At 28.1% G+C, this 21,439-nt stretch overlaps 7 protein-coding genes across 8 annotated transcripts in view; 5 read left to right on the forward strand and 2 right to left on the reverse strand.

Moving 5' to 3' along the window:
* Nucleotides 1–193: 193 nt before the first annotated feature.
* LOC113798530 (ATP synthase F(0) complex subunit g, mitochondrial-like) lies at nucleotides 194–797 on the forward strand. Its single transcript, XM_027349085.2, has 2 exons — nucleotides 194–365; nucleotides 434–797. The coding sequence occupies exons 1-2, from the start codon at nucleotides 326–328 to the stop codon at nucleotides 679–681; spliced, it is 288 nt and encodes a 95-aa protein (XP_027204886.2). The 5' UTR covers nucleotides 194–325; the 3' UTR covers nucleotides 682–797.
* Nucleotides 798–997: 200 nt separating this feature from the next.
* On the forward strand, nucleotides 998–4,106 carry LOC113798638 (uncharacterized). Of its 2 annotated transcripts, XM_027349202.2 has the most exons (6): nucleotides 1,001–1,543; nucleotides 2,369–2,554; nucleotides 2,634–2,696; nucleotides 2,761–3,215; nucleotides 3,286–3,537; nucleotides 3,609–4,106. In XM_027349202.2, the coding sequence occupies exons 1-6, from the start codon at nucleotides 1,365–1,367 to the stop codon at nucleotides 4,094–4,096; spliced, it is 1,623 nt and encodes a 540-aa protein (XP_027205003.2). In that variant the 5' UTR covers nucleotides 1,001–1,364; the 3' UTR covers nucleotides 4,097–4,106. The 2 variants fall into 2 exon arrangements, with proteins under 2 accessions (XP_075675875.1, XP_027205003.2); XM_075819760.1 differs by lacking the exon at nucleotides 2,369–2,554 and having other exon boundaries at nucleotides 998–1,543.
* Nucleotides 4,107–4,258: 152 nt separating this feature from the next.
* Nucleotides 4,259–5,448, forward strand: LOC113798720 (peroxiredoxin-like). The gene is made up of 4 exons (XM_027349294.2): nucleotides 4,259–4,562; nucleotides 4,635–4,752; nucleotides 4,814–5,053; nucleotides 5,116–5,448. Exons 1-4 carry the CDS (start codon nucleotides 4,361–4,363, stop codon nucleotides 5,348–5,350), a joined length of 795 nt encoding a protein of 264 aa, XP_027205095.1. The 5' UTR covers nucleotides 4,259–4,360; the 3' UTR covers nucleotides 5,351–5,448.
* LOC113798721 (putative 3-methyladenine DNA glycosylase) lies at nucleotides 5,104–6,100 on the reverse strand. Its single transcript, XM_027349295.2, is given in 1 exon segment — nucleotides 5,104–6,100. A coding segment is annotated over 1 exon segment (711 nt). The 5' UTR covers nucleotides 6,096–6,100; the 3' UTR covers nucleotides 5,104–5,384.
* Nucleotides 6,101–6,261: 161 nt separating this feature from the next.
* LOC142644933 (BUD13 homolog) lies at nucleotides 6,262–7,476 on the forward strand. Its single transcript, XM_075819761.1, has 2 exons — nucleotides 6,262–6,397; nucleotides 6,461–7,476. The coding sequence occupies exons 1-2, from the start codon at nucleotides 6,264–6,266 to the stop codon at nucleotides 7,344–7,346; spliced, it is 1,020 nt and encodes a 339-aa protein (XP_075675876.1). The 5' UTR covers nucleotides 6,262–6,263; the 3' UTR covers nucleotides 7,347–7,476.
* Nucleotides 7,477–7,756: 280 nt separating this feature from the next.
* On the forward strand, nucleotides 7,757–11,193 carry LOC113798719 (V-type proton ATPase catalytic subunit A-like). Its single transcript, XM_075819759.1, has 6 exons — nucleotides 7,757–8,171; nucleotides 8,318–8,540; nucleotides 8,608–8,957; nucleotides 9,029–9,898; nucleotides 9,969–10,292; nucleotides 10,361–11,193. The coding sequence occupies exons 1-6, from the start codon at nucleotides 8,169–8,171 to the stop codon at nucleotides 10,451–10,453; spliced, it is 1,863 nt and encodes a 620-aa protein (XP_075675874.1). The 5' UTR covers nucleotides 7,757–8,168; the 3' UTR covers nucleotides 10,454–11,193.
* A 5,944-nt stretch (nucleotides 11,194–17,137) lies between these two features.
* Nucleotides 17,138–21,439, reverse strand: part of LOC113798639 (uncharacterized) — a 37,272-nt gene continuing 32,970 nt past the window's right edge. Inside the window, exons 8-11 of the mRNA XM_075819518.1 lie at nucleotides 19,858–19,976; nucleotides 18,939–18,974; nucleotides 18,503–18,752; nucleotides 17,138–18,186 (exon numbers count right to left, since the gene is read on the reverse strand). Coding sequence (XP_075675633.1) covers nucleotides 18,712–18,752; nucleotides 18,939–18,974; nucleotides 19,858–19,976 — 196 coding nt within the window. The 3' untranslated portion in view covers nucleotides 17,138–18,186; nucleotides 18,503–18,711. The remainder of the gene's footprint in view (nucleotides 18,187–18,502; nucleotides 18,753–18,938; nucleotides 18,975–19,857; nucleotides 19,977–21,439) is intronic.

The raw sequence follows: 21,439 nt of genomic DNA on the forward strand, positions 1-21,439 counted from the left end.
AAAATGATTTCAAAAAAATCTCAATTTTATAGATTATTCTTTTCAATAAAAAAAAATTCTGATTGAAAATCGATTCGAAATCAATTGATTTTGTAGAAATGATTGATTTTTTTTCCATTTATTCTTTAGTTTTCTATTCAAAAAAAAGAAGCCTGTCATTTATGAAAAGGATCCTCGAAAGTCCTTTCGATCGAACGCGAGGTTAAAGTTGTTAAAGTTTGGTCATTCAATTCAGTGTGTGAGTTGTGTTTGGTTTGTTTTTTTTTGATTTGGAATTTTGTTGATAATTTATCGAATAATAAACAAATAATTTTCGAAAAGAAAAATGTCAAAATTAGCCGCTAAAATTCCCGTTCTTATGGCTGGTAAGATTTGTTTAATTTTTATCTTAATTTTTTTTTAATCAAACAAAACAAAAACTCATTACATTTAGCCGCAAAGCCAAAACTTCGTGAATTTAATCGTTTTGCTAAAACAGAATTATATCCACCAACACCAGCTGATATACCTGCAATTATAAAAGGATTTTCCAATCTTGTAAGCGGTACAATGTCGATGCGTTGGACACGATTACCGGTCAAAGAAGCATGGCTTAATACATTGATCGGTATTGAAGTTATGTGTTGGTTTTTTGTTGGCGAAGTTATTGGAAAACGAAACCTAATTGGTTATAATGTCTAAAATAAATAAATGAATAAATTATCATTATAGTTGTAAAATCAATAGCCAATTATGTTATTTCAGAATTTTAACCACAATTCAAAAATAAAAGAAATAAAGAATTCTTATTAATGCAATTTTTGTCATTAAAAAAGGGTATTCTTTCATTATTATTATTCCTCGATCTAATTATTTGAATTTTTCCATTACTTATTCGATATTTATATCGATTTTCGATTTTTTTTGAAGGAAATTTTCGTTTAGAATTTACCCTAAATTTTTTTTCCTTACAATTCTTTGATTCTGCGACAAATTCTGTAAAAACACTACTAACAGTGGAAGTGGTTGTGGTTGTTGTCAATGGTTGGTGATCCAAAATTCCAGAATCATTGACCACTACTATACCTGTCGAAATTGTAAAAAAATCTACTATTGATTCTGTGTGTTTGACTATAGAATGTTGAAATGTATTTGTTTCGATGAATTCGTCATGTTAACACTGCAGTTTATTTTTCCTTTCGGATGACGATGATGGAAATTCCAAAGTAGCACGAAAAAAACGCATCGATTCAATTATTGTTTTTTTTTCTAATTCAAAGATTTGGATAAAGCGCGCGCTTATAATCAACATTCATCTTTTTTAATACGTAAAAATTTGTGTGTTTTGAATTTTCTGTTGTTGTTGAAAACATTTCAAATGTAAAATGGCATTTGCAATATATTTACGTCATCAACGTGATTTTCAACCTGAACATCCACAAATTTTGGAAAAAAATATTAACGATCCAAATGTACGATTTACATTTGTTGATTTTATACCAGGTGTTATTAAACCTGCTGGTTCTGTTATGTCACAATCATCGGTTGAATATCATTCATTCAGGTATTGTTACATTTTTTTTCTATTTAAACCCTTTAAATCATTCAAAAAAAAAAAACCAAATGTCCAAATGACTTTCGATTTCTTTCGATTTGTATTCAAAGAAGAAAAAAATTCTTATTCATTTTTATTTTCCCATTGTGTGATAAGTGTCGGGTGTGTGTGTTTTTCTTTTTTGCATTTTGTTTTTAATGTTAACACAGTGTTTTTTGGAATAAATAGAATATTACTGAAACTTTTTTTTTTGACAACAACAAAGAGAAAATTAAAAATATGATGAGAAAATAAAACGAAAAAGTATTCATTATAAATAATTAATACCTATGAATATTGTATACACCATAGAAATATAGAAACCAAACAAGAATATTCTATCAAACCGACCAACAACAAAAAAAAAAAAATCAGCAGCAGGCGTTATATCATTGTTTTGTTTCAATTTTTCAGATTTGATTTTTTTCGGAGTTTATTTCATGAGTGAAGAATAATTCTTATCATTTGTTATTAGCAGTTGAAATTTATGAATAATCACAAGGTGAAGAGAGAGAGAGAGAAATAGTCAATCAAAACGGAAATCTAGATTTTTTCCTCTCAGTATACATTGTGTATAATGACTTTGAATTTGTGTGTGGGCGGTTTATGTTTTTATTTTTTTTGTTTGAAATTTTCAGTTTTGAATTGCAAATGAATTATTGAAATATCAAAGAAACCTGAATAAAAAAAACCATTAGCCAAAACACCAAATCCTTTTTATTTTCGCAAATGTCTACAGCTCTCAAAAATTCATTGTTTTTTTATTATTATTTTTATTATTCTGGGATTGGAAAGTACAATGATTAAAGTTGCCAATCAATGGCTACAAAATCATCATGATGAATGGGAATTTATTAATGGTGAAACAATAATCATACCAATCAAATATAATGATCAAAATCAATGTTATGAATTAAAAACAAATGATTGTTGTTATTATATTTATGGTTCAGAAACGAATAATGTTTTACGAGCATTTAGGTAATTAATTTTTTGTTTTGTTTATCATTTTAATTATTTAAAAATGACTTTTTGACAAAATTTATTAACAAAAAAATAGACTTTGGATACGAAGACGACGACGACGACAGTTACACAAACGACAAAACAATCAACAAATTTGGTAAATTTTTTTTGAATTTAATGAATTTGATTTTAAAAATTACTCAAAATTCTTTATTGAAAAGTTTCAAAGATATAATACCACGAATGAAAAATGATATTACATGTGAATTTGAAGATCTTGATGATGTTATTAAACGTTTTAATGATGAAATTATACAGAATAATGGTTTTGATGGTCGTATTCTAGCAATTGAAAGTGCAAGCTATGATGCTAATCTTGAATGGGAAATTAATACCGAACAAACATTATCAATATTATCAACTAAAAATCTATTTATATTAAGAATTTTTTATGAAACATTAAATAATGATAATCAAGAAAAATTATTAATACAAATCGGTATTGAAGATTTTCATCCACGACAATTAACAAGATCAACATTTTTTCGTCGTCCAAAATTTGAATGTTTTGATCAGGTTATTGAACGTGGTTCATTATGGTTACGACAACAAACGAATCAACAACGACAACGACAATTTTTAAATGCACAATCATTGGATGTTAAAATGAAATCCAGTATGTTTGCGTCAATTCGCGATCTGATTAATCAAATCATTAATTTTTTGTTCGTTTATTTTATAACTAGCCAATCCAAAAAATGGTAGCAGATCAATGGCATTCACTGAACATGGTGCCTATATGCGTATATTTCGTATTTGTTTCTTTGAATCAATTGAATCAGAATCATCAATATTACAACAGCAGCAACAACAACAGCAATCATCATCACCACCACCAATGATTAATCTTGGCAATCGATTATTTACACCAACTAAACGAACCGATACAATTACCGATATTGTACAACAATTACATGATTGGATTAAACATTATACAGGTAATTTTTTCCCACTTCAAATATAATGAATCAATTGATTTTAATCGAATATTTTCTGATTGATGATGTAGAAAAATTACGATTACGACAGAAAACATTGGATGATATGGATGAAATAATGATGATGACTAAAGAATCATCATCATCATCATCACCACCATTAATCAACGATGATGTTGATGATGATCGTATATTATCAGCTGAAACTGTTGAAATATTTATGAAAGATTTACCAACAAATCGTTCGGATATTGAACGTGCTGCAAATGATGATACATTTCTTGTCAATCGTTTTGGTAATAAAAATGCTTATCTATTTTTTTCATTTCGTTTATTTTATGATTCAACATTAACAATGATATCGGATTCGATTACAAATATGACAAATTTAAGTGAAACAATGTCAAATATTAGTAGTAATGCAGATTCATCATGGACAATCGATATATGTTCCAATGATAATAATAATAATGATGATGATGATGATGACGATAAACAAACGGATCAAAAATCATTACTATCGGAATCGACAATAACAACAGAATTTTCTAAAATATAAATTATTGAAAGTTTTTTTTTGGTTCTCATATTAATATAATAAATAAAAAGGATTTTTTAATTAAGAAAATTAAATTTTTTTTTCATTTCCATTTTGGATCCATTAGATGGCACCAAATGTTTCCAACTCGACTTCAAATTGATCGCGTGTTTATTTCAATTATTATTTTTTTCAAAATAACGCCAACGCATCATCATTAGAATTGGATTGATTTTCTTAATAACTGTAATTCATTTCAAATAACCAAGTAACCAATTTGTTACCATGGTCAATATTATTACTGCAACAATGATTGTCAATAAAACATTATTATTAATGATGATCATTAATTTAATGTTGACCATTGGTGAAGCTGCTGTTGAACAATGTCAAAATTTTGGTGGAAGCGGTTTGGATGTTTATCCACGTGAAGGTCGTCTTCATCCAGGCGAAAGTTCACATCGGCTTCATTGGTCAAAAGCACAAAGTATAAATAGGATTGAAAATGAAATTGTTTTTTTTTTTGAAAATTTATTTAAATAACAAAAATTCATTTCAGTTATGAAACCTGCACCATATTGGGAAGGAACGGTCGTTGTTTCGGGTGATCTAAAAGAAATGAATCTTACACAATTTCGAGGCAAATATCTTGTATTCTTTTTCTATCCATTAGATTTGTAAGTTGGTTGATTCTTTCCGATTGTAAAAACTGATTTCAATGATTTTTAATTTTAAAAGCACATTTGTATGTCCAACTGAAATCATCGCATTCAGTGATCGTATCAAAGAATTTAAAGCCATTCAAACTGAAGTTATTGCCTGTTCTGTTGATTCACCTTATACACATTTAGCATGGATAAAAACTTCACGTAAACAAGGTGGACTTGGACATTTAAACATTCCATTGTTATCCGATCAAACACATCAGATTTCCAAAGATTATGGTGTCTATGTTGAAGATTTGGGTCACAGTCTTAGGTAAATGAACAAATTCAATGCCAAAAAAAAGAAATAATGATAATAATACATTCGAATTACAGAGGACTGTTTATTATTGATAAAAACGGCATATTGCGTCAGATCACAATGAATGATCTACCAGTTGGTCGATCAGTTGATGAAACATTACGTTTGGTACAGGCATTCCAATATACTGATCAACATGGTGAAGTATGTCCGGCAAATTGGAAACCTGGATCGGAAACAATTATTCCTGATCCTAAAGACAAATTAATTTATTTCGAAAAATTCGATGATTCTAAATCCGAACTTTGAGCTTTGTTTTTATTTTCAAAAAAAAATATTCTTTTCAAAATTTGCTCACTGATCTGTTTTGTCGCAAATAAAATCTCAATAATCGATTGGACCATAAATTTTTCGGGCTAATACCAATTCGTTTTGACTCAACAATATCTTCTTGTTTGATTATAAATCAATCATCATTATGTTCTAACCAAATCGATTGATCGGTTATGATATTTTTTCGATTCATCGATTGATCAATATTGAATGCAATACATAATTTGGATGGACCATTTGCTAATAGATATGGTTTGGATTTAAATTGTTTTAGATTACCCGATGCCTTTGGATGTTTTTGACGTAATTCAATCATTTTATCAATGGATTCTTCGGTTGGTTCAACAGCACGTATGAGAACAGCACCACCATTATCTTGACTAGATAAATTGAAACAATAATACATTCCATATATAAGTCGTATGAAACAGGTACCAGCAGGCATATACATTGGTTCATTAGCATTAGTTCGACGACCACCAAATGTATATGATGCATGATCTTCAGGTCCAACGTATGCTTCGGTTTCGACAATCATACCTTTCAATTGAACATTATCATCAATTTGACGACATAAAAATTTACCAAGTAAATTTCTAGCCAATTCAATTGTTGTGAATTGTGTAAAAAATTCTTGCTGTAAACGTTGATCTGATTCCGTTTTGTCTTCATCTTTGTTCGATTGTTCGTTTTGAACAAATTGATCGTATGATCGTTTCATAATTAAATTGATTTGTCAAAAACAAAATTCATTTAAATATCCTGAGCGTAACGATATTTAATGACAGCTGTCTATTGATTTTATTCGCATGTCTCGATTTGATTTGAGTTTTTTTTGAAATTTTTGAAATTTTTTTAATTAAATTTAATTTAATATTCGATAAGAAAAATGTCGCGATCATATGATCGTCCGATGACCCACCAAGAATATTTGAAATTAAAATATTCATCACAGGATGATTATGAACGTAAACCAAAGAAAAAGAAATTGAAAACATCTACATCGAATGTCAAGCAACCAACGTAAGTTTTTTTTGCTCAGCTCATAATTTTCATTTTAATTTTATCATTTCATTTTCTTTGTAGTGTTTCCATTATCGATACAGACGTTGATTTTCGACAACAAATAAAACGATATGATAGTGATGAAGAAGAATTATATTTTGGTACCAAAGAAGAAAAACCAATCGTTACGGCTGTGATTGATGAACGTCCCATTCATATGCGTACCGATTCTGCTGATCGAACTAAATGGAAAGCAATCGGTGGTGATACAGATTCTGATCGGGTTAAATCGCCTGAATTACCCGAACAACAACAACAAAAAACTGAACGCAAAACATTGGCCGGTAAAAAAGCCGGTCTTTCAGATGCGAAAGAAATTAAGAAGGAATTAGTTGAATTGAAGAAAAGAAATGAAAAAGCAATGAGCAAATTAAATGATGATATATCTGGCAAGAATGCTAAAACAGTATTTCGTGATCGAAAAACTGGTAAAATACGTGAAATCGAGAAAGAATTGAAAGAAAAACAGGAAAAAGATGAACAAAATGCTATCGAACAGGCTGAAAAACAAGCAGTCTATGATCGATGGTCAAAAGGCCTGGTACAACGCGAAGAACAATTGGAAAAAATGGAGAGCGAATTACACGAAATGTCAAAGCCATTAGCACGTTATAAAGATGATGATGATCTTGATGAATTATTACGAAATCAAGATCGTCAAGATGATCCAATGTTGGCCGAAATAATGAAAAAACGTGAAGAGGAAAAAAGTCAAGATCCAAATTATAAAAAATTTCCCAAATATCGTGGTCCACCACCACCACCGAATCGTTTTGATATTAAACCAGGATATCGTTGGGATGGTGTTGATCGTTCGAATGGTTATGAAGCAAAATATTTTGCTAAAAAAGCCGATCGTGAAGCTATTCAAGAGGAAGCATATCATTGGAGTGTACAAGATATGTGATCAATTCATTTCTTCAATACCATCATCATTATCATTGACCATGATTTTTTTTTTGTATTTATTTTTTATCCAAAATATTCTGTAAATAAATCAAATTATCAAACTAAAATTAAATTCTAAAAATCTAAAATCCTGCCATCTATAAATCGAAATCGAAATGTTGTCCGATTATATATCAGGACACATTATACCACAACATTGAACTTTGCTTCCAAAAATTTTCAATGGGGAAAAAAAATTTTAATGTTAATTGTTCAAAACAACATTGGGGTTTGGTTTGGTTTGGTTAGATCGACCATATAGATGATACCACTACTGTTGTTGTTGTTGTTTTTGACATAAAAAAAATGAAGAAGATTCTATCGGCAAAAACGGACGCTGACGATATTTTTTATATTATAGCTCCCTATATTATTATCATCATCATAATCATCCAATCGAAATCCATCACATACAACATCAAATATAATCATCATCAACCCAGCGGAAAACCAAGGGAGCATTATCGCACACACACTCACACACTGACAATAACTCCCAATTTTGTACTTTTTTCCCTCATCATTGTTGCTGTGTGTCCCAAAAAAAAAGAAACGAGCTGAATCTTTTTCAATTTTTGATTTTGATTAAAATTCTTTGATTTTTTTTCTACTGGAACACCTGATCTTCGAAAACTATTACTTTGATTCCGAATCATTTCAATTTTCTTGATCTAATAAATTATTTCCATAGTCATCCGAATTTCATCAAACTTTTTGATTGACTGTTTGATTGATTGAAATATTTTTTCTTTTACAAAATTCATCATTATTGTTTATCATCATGGTAATGTTTTTATTTTGTTTAATTTAAAATGTGAAAATGTTAACTTTGAAATTGTTTTTTTTATTTTTTCAAATTCGATTTTTCATCAATAAAACATTTATTGATTGTGGTGATATACGCCCACTTCTTTCAATCTTGTCTAATAGACGACAGAAATTGATTTAACTGCCGGTTTATTACCGAAAATCGCCGATGCTAAAGAATCCGAATTCGGTTATGTATTTGCTGTATCGGGACCTGTAGTTACGGCCGAAAAAATGTCCGGTGCTGCTATGTATGAATTGGTACGTGTTGGTCATGATGAATTGGTTGGTGAGATTATTCGTTTAGAAGGTGATATGGCTACCATTCAGGTGTATGAAGAGACATGTATGTTTTCTGTTTAATTGTTTATATGCAACTTTGATTTTAAAAAATATTTTTGTTCATAACATAGCTGGTGTCACTGTCGGTGATCCGGTATTACGAACAGGTAAACCATTATCCGTTGAACTTGGTCCCGGTATTATGGGTAGTATATTTGATGGTATACAACGACCATTGCGAGACATTCATGTGCTCACCGATAGTATCTACATTCCAAGAGGTGTTAATACAACTGCTCTAAGCCGTACGGTTAAATGGGATTTTATGCCACAAAATGTTCGTATCGGTTCGAATATTACTGGTGGTGATATTTTTGGTTTCGTTCCGGAAAATACATTGATCAAACATAAAATTATTCTACCACCAAAAGCCCGTGGTATTGTTACTTATATCGCTGAACCGGGTAGCTATGATTTGAATGTAAGTAATTATTCGATGATCCGAATGCAAATCAGTTTAATTAATTTCTTGTTTATTAAATGTTCGTAAAGGATGTTGTTTTGGAAACCGATTTCGATGGACAAAAAACCAAATATACTATGTTGCAAATATGGCCCGTACGTCAAATGCGTCCAACTGCCGAAAAATTGGCTGCAAATCATCCACTTTTAACTGGTCAACGTGTACTTGATGCATTATTTCCATGTGTTCAAGGTGGTACCACTGCCATACCCGGTGCATTTGGTTGTGGTAAAACTGTCATCTCTCAAGCATTATCCAAATATTCGAATAGTGATGTTATCATCTATGTTGGTTGCGGTGAACGTGGTAATGAAATGGCCGAAGTATTGAGAGATTTTCCACAATTAACTGTTGAAATCGATGGTAAAACTGAATCAATTATGAAACGAACAACATTGGTTGCCAATACATCGAACATGCCTGTAGCTGCTCGTGAAGCATCCATCTATACTGGTATCACATTAGCCGAATATTTTCGTGATATGGGTTATAATGTATCTATGATGGCTGATTCAACATCTCGTTGGGCTGAAGCATTGCGTGAAATTTCTGGTCGTCTAGCTGAAATGCCTGCCGATTCAGGTTATCCAGCATATCTTTCGGCTCGTTTAGCTTCATTTTATGAACGTGCTGGCCGTGTTAAATGTATTGGAAATCCATTACGTGAAGGTTCAGTATCGATTGTTGGTGCTGTATCACCACCGGGTGGTGATTTCTCAGATCCTGTTACATCGGCTACACTTGGTATTGTACAAGTATTTTGGGGTTTAGATAAAAAATTGGCACAACGTAAACATTTTCCATCGATTAATTGGCTAATTTCATATTCAAAATATATGCGTGCATTAGATGATTTTTATGATCGTAATTATCAGGAATTTGTTCCATTACGTACAAAAGTAAGTTTCACCTTTTTTAATCTAATAATTCTAAAAAATTGAATTTTATTGTTTGTTTTCGCTGGTTTAGTGTTCACAAATTTTGCAAGAAGAAGAAGATTTATCTGAAATTGTACAACTAGTCGGTAAAGCATCATTAGCCGAAACGGATAAAATTACATTAGAAGTTGCTAAAATTATTAAAGAAGATTTTCTACAACAAAATGGTTATACACCATATGATCGTTTCTGTCCATTTTATAAAACTGTAGGAATGATGAAAAATATGATCGGTTTTTATGATTTAGCTAAAAATGCTGTCGATTCAAATAAAGGCGATAATCGTGTAACATATGCAATGATCAAAGAAGCAATGAATGATATTATGTATCAATTAAGTTCAATGAAATTCAAAGTAAGTAGAAATTTTTATTATTTTATCTGAAATTATTTAAAATTTTAAATGAATTTTTTTTTAAATAGGATCCGGTTAAAATGGGTGAAGCTAAAATTAAAAAAGATTTTGAAGAACTTTATGAAAATATGCAACAAGCATTTAGAAATCTTGAAGATTAAATTAACCATGTCTTGTCATAACGGGCAGCGAGTAACAACAACAAAAAAAAATCCATATTCCAAAGCCAATAATTTTTATTTATTATCTATTCATGAAGAAAATATATTTGTAAATCCAATGATTAATCGCTCATTTAATAATCGGGAAAAATATTGTTAATTTTTTTTTTGTTTGTGGAAAACCACCCGATAAAGATAAAGAGAAAATGTTCATAGTCAATTTTTTGTTTCCCACTAAAAATTGTTGCCTAATTTTTCCCTCCATCATTATTATTCCATTCATTTTTTTCCATTCATTTGATTTTATTTGTTATATTCTAGATGAAACAAAAACGAATTCATTTCGTTTTCATTCGTTTGTGTTTGTTTGTGTTTGTAAATTTTAATTTTATTTTTTGTCTCATTATCATCATCATCATATCGCATGATATCATTCAAACAGCTTTGTAGTCATCAATTTGAATTTGTGGTTATTTTTTTCAAATTCATTCATTCGATGATAATTTGTTTATCAATTGATTGAACATGAATATAACCATATAGAATCACAACAACAAAAAAAATTGACCAAATCGTTTGCTTTTGTTTTTCTTTCTGAAGATCATCATTCCATTTGCTTTTTCAAAAAAAAAAATCATATTGTGATTATTGAATGAAAAAAAATATCATTATTGTAATCATTTATTCTTTAAAAAAAAATTATAATCTAGATAAAATTATAAATTGTGATTTGTGTTTGATTTGAATACGTGTTCAATTTGGTTTCAATATTTATTACATCAGGCTGTATTTGCTTCAATTAATTTTCCATTTAAAGAATAGTGATGCGCAATCAAATGATAATGAACAAAAAACAGAAGAATCATTAACAATATGGCTATAATATAACCACATTTTTTTCACCAATGATAATTTACCAATTAATTAGATGTTCAATCGACGGCGACAATGATGTATATTTTTACCAGAATAGCACAGATGTTTACAATAATTTGTTTCGATTTGTAAATCTTGTTTATTCCGAATGATATTAGAATAGTGACAAAACAAAAAAACAACAACAACAACAATTATATAATCAATAATCAATGAAACAGAACATATTTTGGTAACCAGCATAGAATATTTTCTTTCTTTTCTCATTCATTCAATTAAATGTCATAGCATTTTCACAATAATAATCATTATCATTTGTTTTGATTTTTTTTTGCACAAAAATGATCATCATAATTAATAATTATTGTTGACAGGTTTTTTTTCTGTTGTTGTTGTTGTTGTACGATCGATATTGATTGGGAATGAATTTGTTTGAAAATGATAATGAATATCGATAATGATTATGTTTTTTGGTTGTCGATACATTTAGTGTTTTTTTTTTTTTGTTGATTTCTGATCATTTGTTTTCATTTTACTGATAGGAAATTCTATTGGAAATTGTTTTCTAAAAATTCAAAAAAAAATATCATTTCTTTACACTGCAGTAATACTGCATCATACGCTTTACGCTTAATCGCTTAATTGATGCTAATGCAACACAAAAACAAAAATTCTCTTTCTTTCCATATTTCATTCATCAATTTTTTCTATTCTTTCATTATATCGTTGCATATCCAAAAATATATTCTATTTCAATTCTCAATGTGTGAATGAGAAAAAAAATGAATAGAATATTCTTCATTAGAGAAAAAAGTTTTATTTTCATCATCATCATCATCATCATCAAACTTGACGGAAAAAAGAAAGAATAAAACTTGCAATGATAATAATAATAATAATGGTTACCTTTATACAATCCGCCTATATACAATGTGTATTGGCATTGTTTGATGATGGAAATTCTTTTGCTAAATATACACATAGATATGCAATAACAACAGCAATCAGGAAAAAAAAGAATGTACCGAATTTTGGAAAATATTTGATGCTGGAAAAAAAATCAACACACATACACACATCGACAATCGACCGGATCTTTAAAACATGTGAATCATTTCATATTTTTTTTGTTGTTGTTGTGACTACAATGATGAAAGCCGATCAACAACAACAACGAAATGGAACAGAAAAATGGGAACAAACAAAAAAAAAAAAATAAAAATCCTATCCAATTCATGATGTAAAATGATGATGATGATGATGATGATAATAATGGTGAAAGAATTGATCATGTTTTCATACGTTCATTCTATTATTATTATTTACAGAATTTCATTTTTTTTCTTCTCTCTCTATTTCTCCATATTATCAATTCCTTTCCTATATTCAAAATGAATGAATGAATCGAAAGAACCTAAAAATCATAAAAATAGAATGTCAACCTTGGTTCTTTTTTTTTTTGCTGGGTAAAATTCTATGTATTCAAACTAAACCGAATGCGTATGATGCACTGGTACTATCGCTGAATCGGGGTTACGGTGGCAAAAAAAAATAAAAATTAAGGTGAATAACTGAATTCAATTGAAAATTGTAAATGTTTGTCGAATGTGTGTGTGCTGGGTCTTGTCGACTGCAGTATGTAAGAGAATGTATAGGGAATAAGAAAAGAATATGAAAACAGAATATTTTTTTTATTGAAACGAAATTTTATTAAACAGAATTTTTTTTGTTTTTGAATTCAACAGAATTTACAGCCCTATTCGATAAATAGATATTTAGATTGTAAACGATTAACGTTGACAAAAAAAAGGAAAAAGGAAAAAGAAATTTATTTAACTTTCTTTCATTGAAAACGTAAATGTAAACGAATCCGAAATGGAAAAAAATCCATTTTTTAAAGAAAAAATCGAAAAAATTCAATCTGATCGATAGATGACAGCACATCCATTCATAGTTGATTGGGATATTAATTTTCGACATAATTTTTTGATTGAACAAAATTGAATTTTAAATCAAAATTAAAGACAAATTCAAAGAATACAGGTATTTTATTGTTCGGTAATTCATTTCTTCATCAACAAAATCTGTTTTGAAAAAAAGGGGTAACCAGATTTGATTCGAATGGGATGAAAATGTGAATGGATGTCGGCAGCCCAGATAAAAATGCAAATTGAAATTTTTTAAAAAAAAGAAGAAAATATTTAAATATTTGGCTTGCAAAATGATGCAAGAAATTGGTAAAAAAAATGGTGGTGGTTATGAAATAAAAGAAAAAATCCGGAGAAGAAAAAAGAGAATTTTATTAAAATTTTCGTTTTTGTTAACGGTGCTTTTTGACTTTTTACAATATTGACAATATATGAACCAGGTAACATCATGTTGTTGTTGTTGCTACATTGAATTCAATTTTTCAATTCATTCATTTTTTTTAATACGGTCTTTTGGGTTCACCAACGTCACACACACACAGATGTAAGAAGCACCCGGTGTGATTTAGTGAAGGGATTTTTTTTTCTCTTTTTATTTGAAAATGATTTCAATCGAAAGAAAAGGGGTGATTCGGTGATGAATGGAAAAATTCTTAAACAAATATTTTTTAAGAAATGTAAAAGAAAAAAAATTCTATTATCAAATAAGATTGAAGAAAATGAAAAAAAGTGAGGTGAAATTTTTCTTTTTTTTATTAGAAAATTTTCCATTCGATATGAAGATGATTTGTTTGCGAATCCAATCATTGCATTGAATGACAATCCAAAAGATGAAAGAATGATTTTTTTTTTTAAATAGGGATAAGAAAAAGTCAATCATTTCCAATTGTGAATTTATGTTGTTTGACAACTATCATCATTTTTTTCGTGTTGTTTTGATTGAAACACACAAACATAGCGAAGCTAAAATTGATTTCCAAATATAAAAAAAAGACTGTTTAAATCATCATCATCATTGTAATGATTTTCTTATTTGACTGAATCTCAAGATGTGATTTTTTTCGGTTTTATTCTGGAAAAAAACCGATTCTGTTTTGTTTTGTTTTCAATCATCAAGATTGAATGAAAATCAAATAAAATTTATTAATATAAATGAAGTTTTTTTTGTTTTGTTTTGTTAGTTCTCTTTCACCCAACTCTTCCAAAAACATTATTCGTGCAAATAGTGAAACACTTTTGAACTTTCTTTTCTTTTTTTGTTCCCTATGAAATTACAACGAATCATGCGAATGATGATGATGATTAGACCAATTTTTTATTTTATTTTATCATTCGTCTTTGAGAATAACATCCGTTCCATAAGTTCAATTCACTATATTCATTTGGAATTTCAATTCAGGTTTTTTATTCTGGTTCTAGTTTCCACTGCTTTTTTTTACCCATTTAAAACTACAACAACAAAAGAACAACCGGATATCAGAATACACACACACACATAACGTTTGAAAGTGAGTGAATGGGAAAAATTTTTCGAAGAAAAAATTAATGCTGATGAGAATAAAGTGAAGGCGGCATCGGTAGCGGCAACCAAAAAATAAAAAGCACCAACTATAATGAGGATTACAATTATTTTCAAAGAAAGAAGAAGAAGAAGAAGAAAAAATTTGTTGAATCGTTGTGTAATGAATAGACATTTGACATTTTATTTTTATCCCTGATAATAAATAAAATGAGTGTAAGTTTATTTTTGTTGTTGTTGTTGTTGTTGTTGTTGAAAGAAAAACAACGAAAAAGTTTTTTAAAATTTTTACAAAATTTTATTACACAACAAAACAGACAGGACAAAAAAAAAGTTTCTTGTTGTTTTTTACATAAATTTTCTTGCCATTCAATATAAGTTCGGTGTTCGTGTTTATCGAAGACAAAAAAAAATGTTTGGCTAAAAGAATGACCTAACAGAAGAGGAAGAGTACTATTCATGTGTGTGTGTTATTTTTCTGATAAAAATTCCGAAAAAATAATCGAAAAATGATGATGATGATCATCATCATCATCGAATGATTCTCACGATATTCATGTTATAAATCTAGATAAATATTTACATAAACAAATCGATTTACAACAATACGTAATAGTGTTGGTGGTGGTAGGAAATATTCCTGGGAAAAATACATTTTTTTTGACTGACGGATGAATGAATGAGAAAAAAATAAACTTTTATCGAAAAAAATTTTTGATTGATACGATAATAAGCGATGATTGGAAAATATTCTCGGAAAAAAATCTTTCTGGAATCATTTTTCCGAAAAAAAAATCCAATATTCAAATATTAAATGAATTTGATTTTCATTGTTGAATTGATTAAAAAGAAAAATTTTTTTCATTTATTTATTCCGTTTACATAACAAGTACATAATAAACATTATTTGAATCGTCTCATACAAGAAATGCAAAAAAGTATTCTTCACTGCATTGCATTTTTATTTTTTTATTTGAAATTAATTTTTTCGTGTATGTTTTTCTTTTTGGTTTGGTTTGGTTTGGCGCCATGATTCTTCGAAAAAGCAATCAAATCAAAAGTTTTTTCATCTTTTTCCATTTCACTAAGTCATGGTGGGCGGTGGATATACTGTTGAACAAAAAAAAAGGAAAAAGAATTTTGAAAAATTCATTTTGAATCAAAATAATAATAATTCTTTCGTTCGTTCTTAAACATTGATCCTTTTTTTCCATGAATGGTATTTGTGTTTAGTGTTTTCTTTTTTTTCTTCTTGGTTCGTTATTTTTTATTATTTTAAAAAATTCAATCTATAAAAGTAGAAATAGTCATAAAAATTCTTTTTATTTTTGTCTATTTGTAGAAACATTATGAATAAATTTTCCAGAAAAAAAATTCTTCGTCTATAGATTGATATATTTACATGGTTTTTTCGTTTTTTACTGGTTTTTGGTATTCAACGATTGAATTTGTTTTTAGAAAAATATGGGATGCAATAAAAATAGGAAATTTTTGTTCAGTTAAAAAACCTTTAGGCTGTGTTGTAAGAATTTTGTTTGAATGTTTTTTCTCTCTCTCCATGTCCAATAATATTATCCATGAATAGTTGTGACTAACATTTTTTTTGGAGAAATTTTGAAACGGACTATTTAGTGAAAGTGGGGATAAAAAATGAATTGAATTGAATTGACTAATCATGTTTTTTCCCTTGTTGTTCATCCCATAGTTTGACTGACTGATTGGTTAGAAAAAGGGGAAAAAAAGGAAATTGTATGTTTTATCCACGAAAGAAAAACATTTTTGCTTTTATCGACAAGAAATTATTCATAAATTTTCATTTTTTTTCTCTTTCTGCAAAATAAAAAAATTATGAAACAGGAAAGTTAAAACAGAATTTGAAATTCGTGCAGTTCAAAAAAAAAGTTCTACTTAAAAAAAATTTCTCAAAATAAAAATCATTTGTTCGATAACGATGATGATTGATCTTTTCGAAGAAATGTAAATTTTTTATTCAAACAAATGATGATGATGATGATGATGGAGATTTTGAAATTGTGTGTGTCGAAACAAACTTTAATTCAAAATATCATCCATCAATTGCATCATCGTCATCAAAAGCGTTGACAATTTTTCCATCAAACATTCTGTGTGTTGTGATGTTGACATAAAACACAATGAAACAACCAAAAAAAAAAAAAGAAAACATTAATGTAAAAGTTGTAAAACGACAACAAACAAATTCCTGTTCAAAAAAAAAAAATCATCAATGGGAAATGTTTTCGGAAAAATACAATTTTTTTTTTCGTTAACTTTTAAATATTTTCCTTTTTTTTCTCTCGAAAAAATTTTGTTAAATTTAATTAAAATTCAAAAACACAACAAAAAAAAACAAAATAGTTATTTTTATTACTTGTTTTGATATTATTAATTCGAATGTCAGACAACAACAACAAAAAAAAATCAAGAATAATTATAGAATTTATTATTAAATTTGATTTTTTATTTGTAGATAAAAAAAATTTACATTTTAGGTGTTACAATACAGGACATAGACAGTGTATATAACAACAAGGATAGATGATGAATGTAAAAACAAATTCAACAACAAATTTTTTTTTTTGTACAACAGTGTTGTGTTTGTGAAAGAGAGAGAGAGAGAGAGAGAGAGAAGGAAAACAAAACAAAAATATCCTGTAAATGTTTTGTTAGATAATAAAGATTTCGCAAATGTGTGAATTTTTTTTTTTTTTTGAAAAACAAAATGAAAAAAGTTTTCGTTTATCTCTCTCTCTTTGCTCAAGTGTACATAGGAAAAATACTTTTCGTTTCGAGGATTTAATTTTTAAATGTTCAACAACATTTTTTTCCGAAGACAAGAGAAAAAAAATGAACAACAATCCGGATTCATTTTTTTGGGAAAAGTAGTAATGAAAATCGGAATTGTATTACACGATGTGAATTTTGATGTGAATTTTGTAGGGATTTTTCGTTAAATTCAACAGAATCGTGTTTTTTTCCATCTTTCTCTTTCTATTCATTATTATCATCGCTAAAGAAAATGAAGTTTGAATTTTAAGATGATGATGACGACAAAAGTTTTCATATTAACAAAAGCCAACAAAACATGTTTTGACAAGAATGGAATATTGAGAAAAAAAATCATTTTCATTATAATTAGTGATGAATTTATTTCCGATGATGATGATGATAATGTTTCTGTTTTATACGAATGTAATCTGGTCATTCTTGTTTCATTTGTTTCGAATGGAAGAAAAAAAAACATCTTGAAAAACTGCACAGCGTTGGAAAAAAGTGTAGTGTTTACACGATGATGACATTTATTATATGTACGTAAATTAATCCCTTTTCTGTTGTTGCCAATGTTGTTGTTGTTTTGTTTAAAATCTGGCATTTCTTGGCATTCATAAATCCTTAGGTTGAAATGAAAAAAAAAACAGGTGAAAAAACAATGATAAGAAAATGAGAAAAAATATGAAGAATTAAGAGATTTTTATTCGAAACAAAAATAAAGAAAATAATAATAATTTTCAATTCAACAAAAAGAAGAATAATGAAAAAAAAAGAAACAACATAAAAAACGAAAGGATAATTATTATTAGGGAGTGATAGAAGAGAGGAAAAAAACCTGTCAAAAATGGCAAAAATGATAAAAAATATATAAATGAAGAATGGAAGAAGATTTTTTTGGAAATAAAGTAAAAGAAAAAATGAATAAAAAAAACTTACCATTGGCTTTCTCTTATAAAAAGAAATGAAATATTTTGACATTTATACAACAGAAAGAAAATACACTTGGTTGAATTGAATGTTTCCTGTCATTATCAGTAACATTTATTCCATCTTTTCATTTTCATTTTAATTTTCATTTTTGAATAATGATCATGTTGACTTCTTCTTCTTCTTCTTACCACCAAAACCATAATACTGGCTACAGGCTATGAATTACATAATATTTTACGAAATGCTTTTCGAAATTCTGTCATTTTTTTTCGCATGTGTGTGTGTGTGTGTAGGAGAGTATTCGGTTTTTATTTTATTTGACAGTTTGATGTAGGCAGGTAAATTATTATGAAAATAAAAAATGATTTTTATTGATTAATTGAAAAGAGAGAGAGAAAAAACATAAAACATTGTTGAATTTTGTAAGAAAAAACTTGCTTACCTGTATTGAAAATAGTATAGATAAGTGGATTGGCGCCTATTTCGTCATTGTTTTTGTTTTGTTTTGTTTCGTACCGAAAAAATTAAAGCCAAAATCGATTTCGTACAATGAAATTAATTTAGATTATCGAAGGAAAAATGATATTTGTCGTTAGTCGTTGTGGATATAGTCGATGTTTGCAAAAAAAAAGTAAAATTGAAAAACAAAATTGAAAAATGTTTCTCGAAATCAAGAAAAAAAGAATTAAGAATTGAGAATTGACAAACCAACCACCCACAAATTCACCTCCCACACGAATTAATTAACACAACCAAAAAAAAAAAAACTGAATTAATTATCTTTCCTGAGCCCAGAAAAAAACAGAGAAAATAATAATCTTTTCTTAGTAAAAGTTGAATTTTTTGTCATATAGGATATAAAACAAACAAAAAAATTTAATCTAAGTTTTTTTTTCTTTTCATTGTTTAATTATTATAATTCTTTTTCATTGAAAACATTTTACCTTTTCGTTTTTTCTTTTGGAATAAATGAATCATTTTCACACTTTTTTATATTAATATTATCACTTATCTTTGGGTTATTCTTGATTTGAAAGAAAGAAAGAAAGAAAATTTTCCTAAATATAATAGACCTGAGTTTTTTTTTATTTTTTTTTTTTTTTTGTAGTGAAGAAAGGAAACAGGGTGGAAATATTATTTGTTTGTTTTGTCAAACAAATAAAACATAATGTGAACCAAAAATAAAGAATAAAGAATTGTGAATCAAGGTGAAAAAAAGTGAGATAAGAATTAATTTGGCGTTAAATGTCAAAGAAAAAAAACGATTTTGCCAATTTAATGGCAAAATGAGATATGAAGATTTTCATCAAATTCACTATCCATACGGGAAATGTTAAAAAGTAAAAAATATACACACTTACAGCTATTCATATAACCAATCCATGTGGTCAATAGAAATGCAGTCATACCAGGACGACAATCTGATTGTGTAAAATGATTTTCCTGTAATTTTATACAGATTGCATCCAAAATATTACAGCTGTTGAACATTGAATATTTTTTTTTTTATTTGAATAGTGAACGGAGAGTGAAAAAAAAATTGTTCATATTCGATTTGATTTGAAATGAAAAATATTGTTATTGTTGTTGTCATCATCGTTGTTATCATCGATCATTGTTTGAAGGAAGCAAGCAAACCGAAAATAAAACACAATACAGGGAACGGAACCGAATTTTTAACCACCGTTTAAAGATTAAAATAAATTTTTTTCCCCATTGATGATTGTCGTTGTTGACATTGGATGATGATTTGGTTTGTTTGTTTTGAATTTTATTATCCGAAAAAAAGATGAAATTATGGTTGTTGTTTGAATGAAAATTCATTTTCGTTGTCGTTTTTGTTGTTCAGTAGTTCCGTTATTGTTGTTGTCATTCATGATTGGTTGTTGTTTTGATTGAACGACGGATTTTTGTTTGAATTTGATTGAAAAAAAAGAAAAGAAGAAAACAAAGGATTATTAAATTTCAATTTTTTTCAAATGTTTAAACACATAAACGGATATTCTGTTTGACAAAAAAAAACAAACAAACCAAAAATGATGATTTGTCATCAATATATACGAATCAACATTAGGTACATAGATAATAATGTTTTATCATTCATAAATTTTGTGTATGGTTTTTGTTGTTGTTGTTGTTGTTGGTTACCTCGATTAATGAGAAAAAGATAAATTATTTCTCTGGAACCGTAAGAAAATCTTATCAATCTGGTTTTTTTTGTGCATGTTTGGTCAATCAAGTTCTAATAGTGAAGAATATTTACTTGAAAAAATAAACAAGTAACATTGAACCGAAATTCTCATTATTTTTTATTATTATGGGTTTTTTCGAAGAAAAAAAGAAAAGAAATAAATCTTAAACATCCTATGGTCACCCAAAAAAAGTAAGTAAGTAAGTAAATAAGTGAATAAATAAATAAATAGCCATTTTCCACAAAATCATATCTTATATGATGATAAAGATTGTCCACTATATATATATGTTTTCATAATAAAGATGTCTATTTTCAGAAGAAAGAAGAAAAATTTTCACCATAATCACACCATCATCATTATCATGGATGCTTGATGTGAATAAATAAATTAATTCTACTCATTTTTTTTGCTTTTATTCACCATTACATTAGCATCATCAATGTGTGTATATTAGGCAATAATGATGATGATGATGATGATGATGATAGAGATGAAGATAATGAAAATCGACCAAAAAAAAGCAATAACAATAAAAATATCAATCTTAATCATCACCTTTTTTTATCATCTTTTTGTTTGATAACGGGATTTTTTTTTATTCGAAAAATAAAACGACTACAACCATGATGATGATGATATTAATCTTCAAGACAAACAAACCATCTGCACCAGGTTTATGATGCCTAGGCAAAAGATGAACATTTTTCTTTGGAAAAAATGATTGGTTTTTTTGTTTTAGTTTTTTTTT

Source organism: Dermatophagoides pteronyssinus, unplaced genomic scaffold, assembly GCF_027571235.1.
Source record: "Dermatophagoides pteronyssinus isolate colony J.1.1.1.1 unplaced genomic scaffold, Derpt_VIB-CSIC_2022.12 sq0004, whole genome shotgun sequence".
Lineage (NCBI taxonomy): Eukaryota > Metazoa > Arthropoda > Arachnida > Sarcoptiformes > Pyroglyphidae > Dermatophagoides > Dermatophagoides pteronyssinus.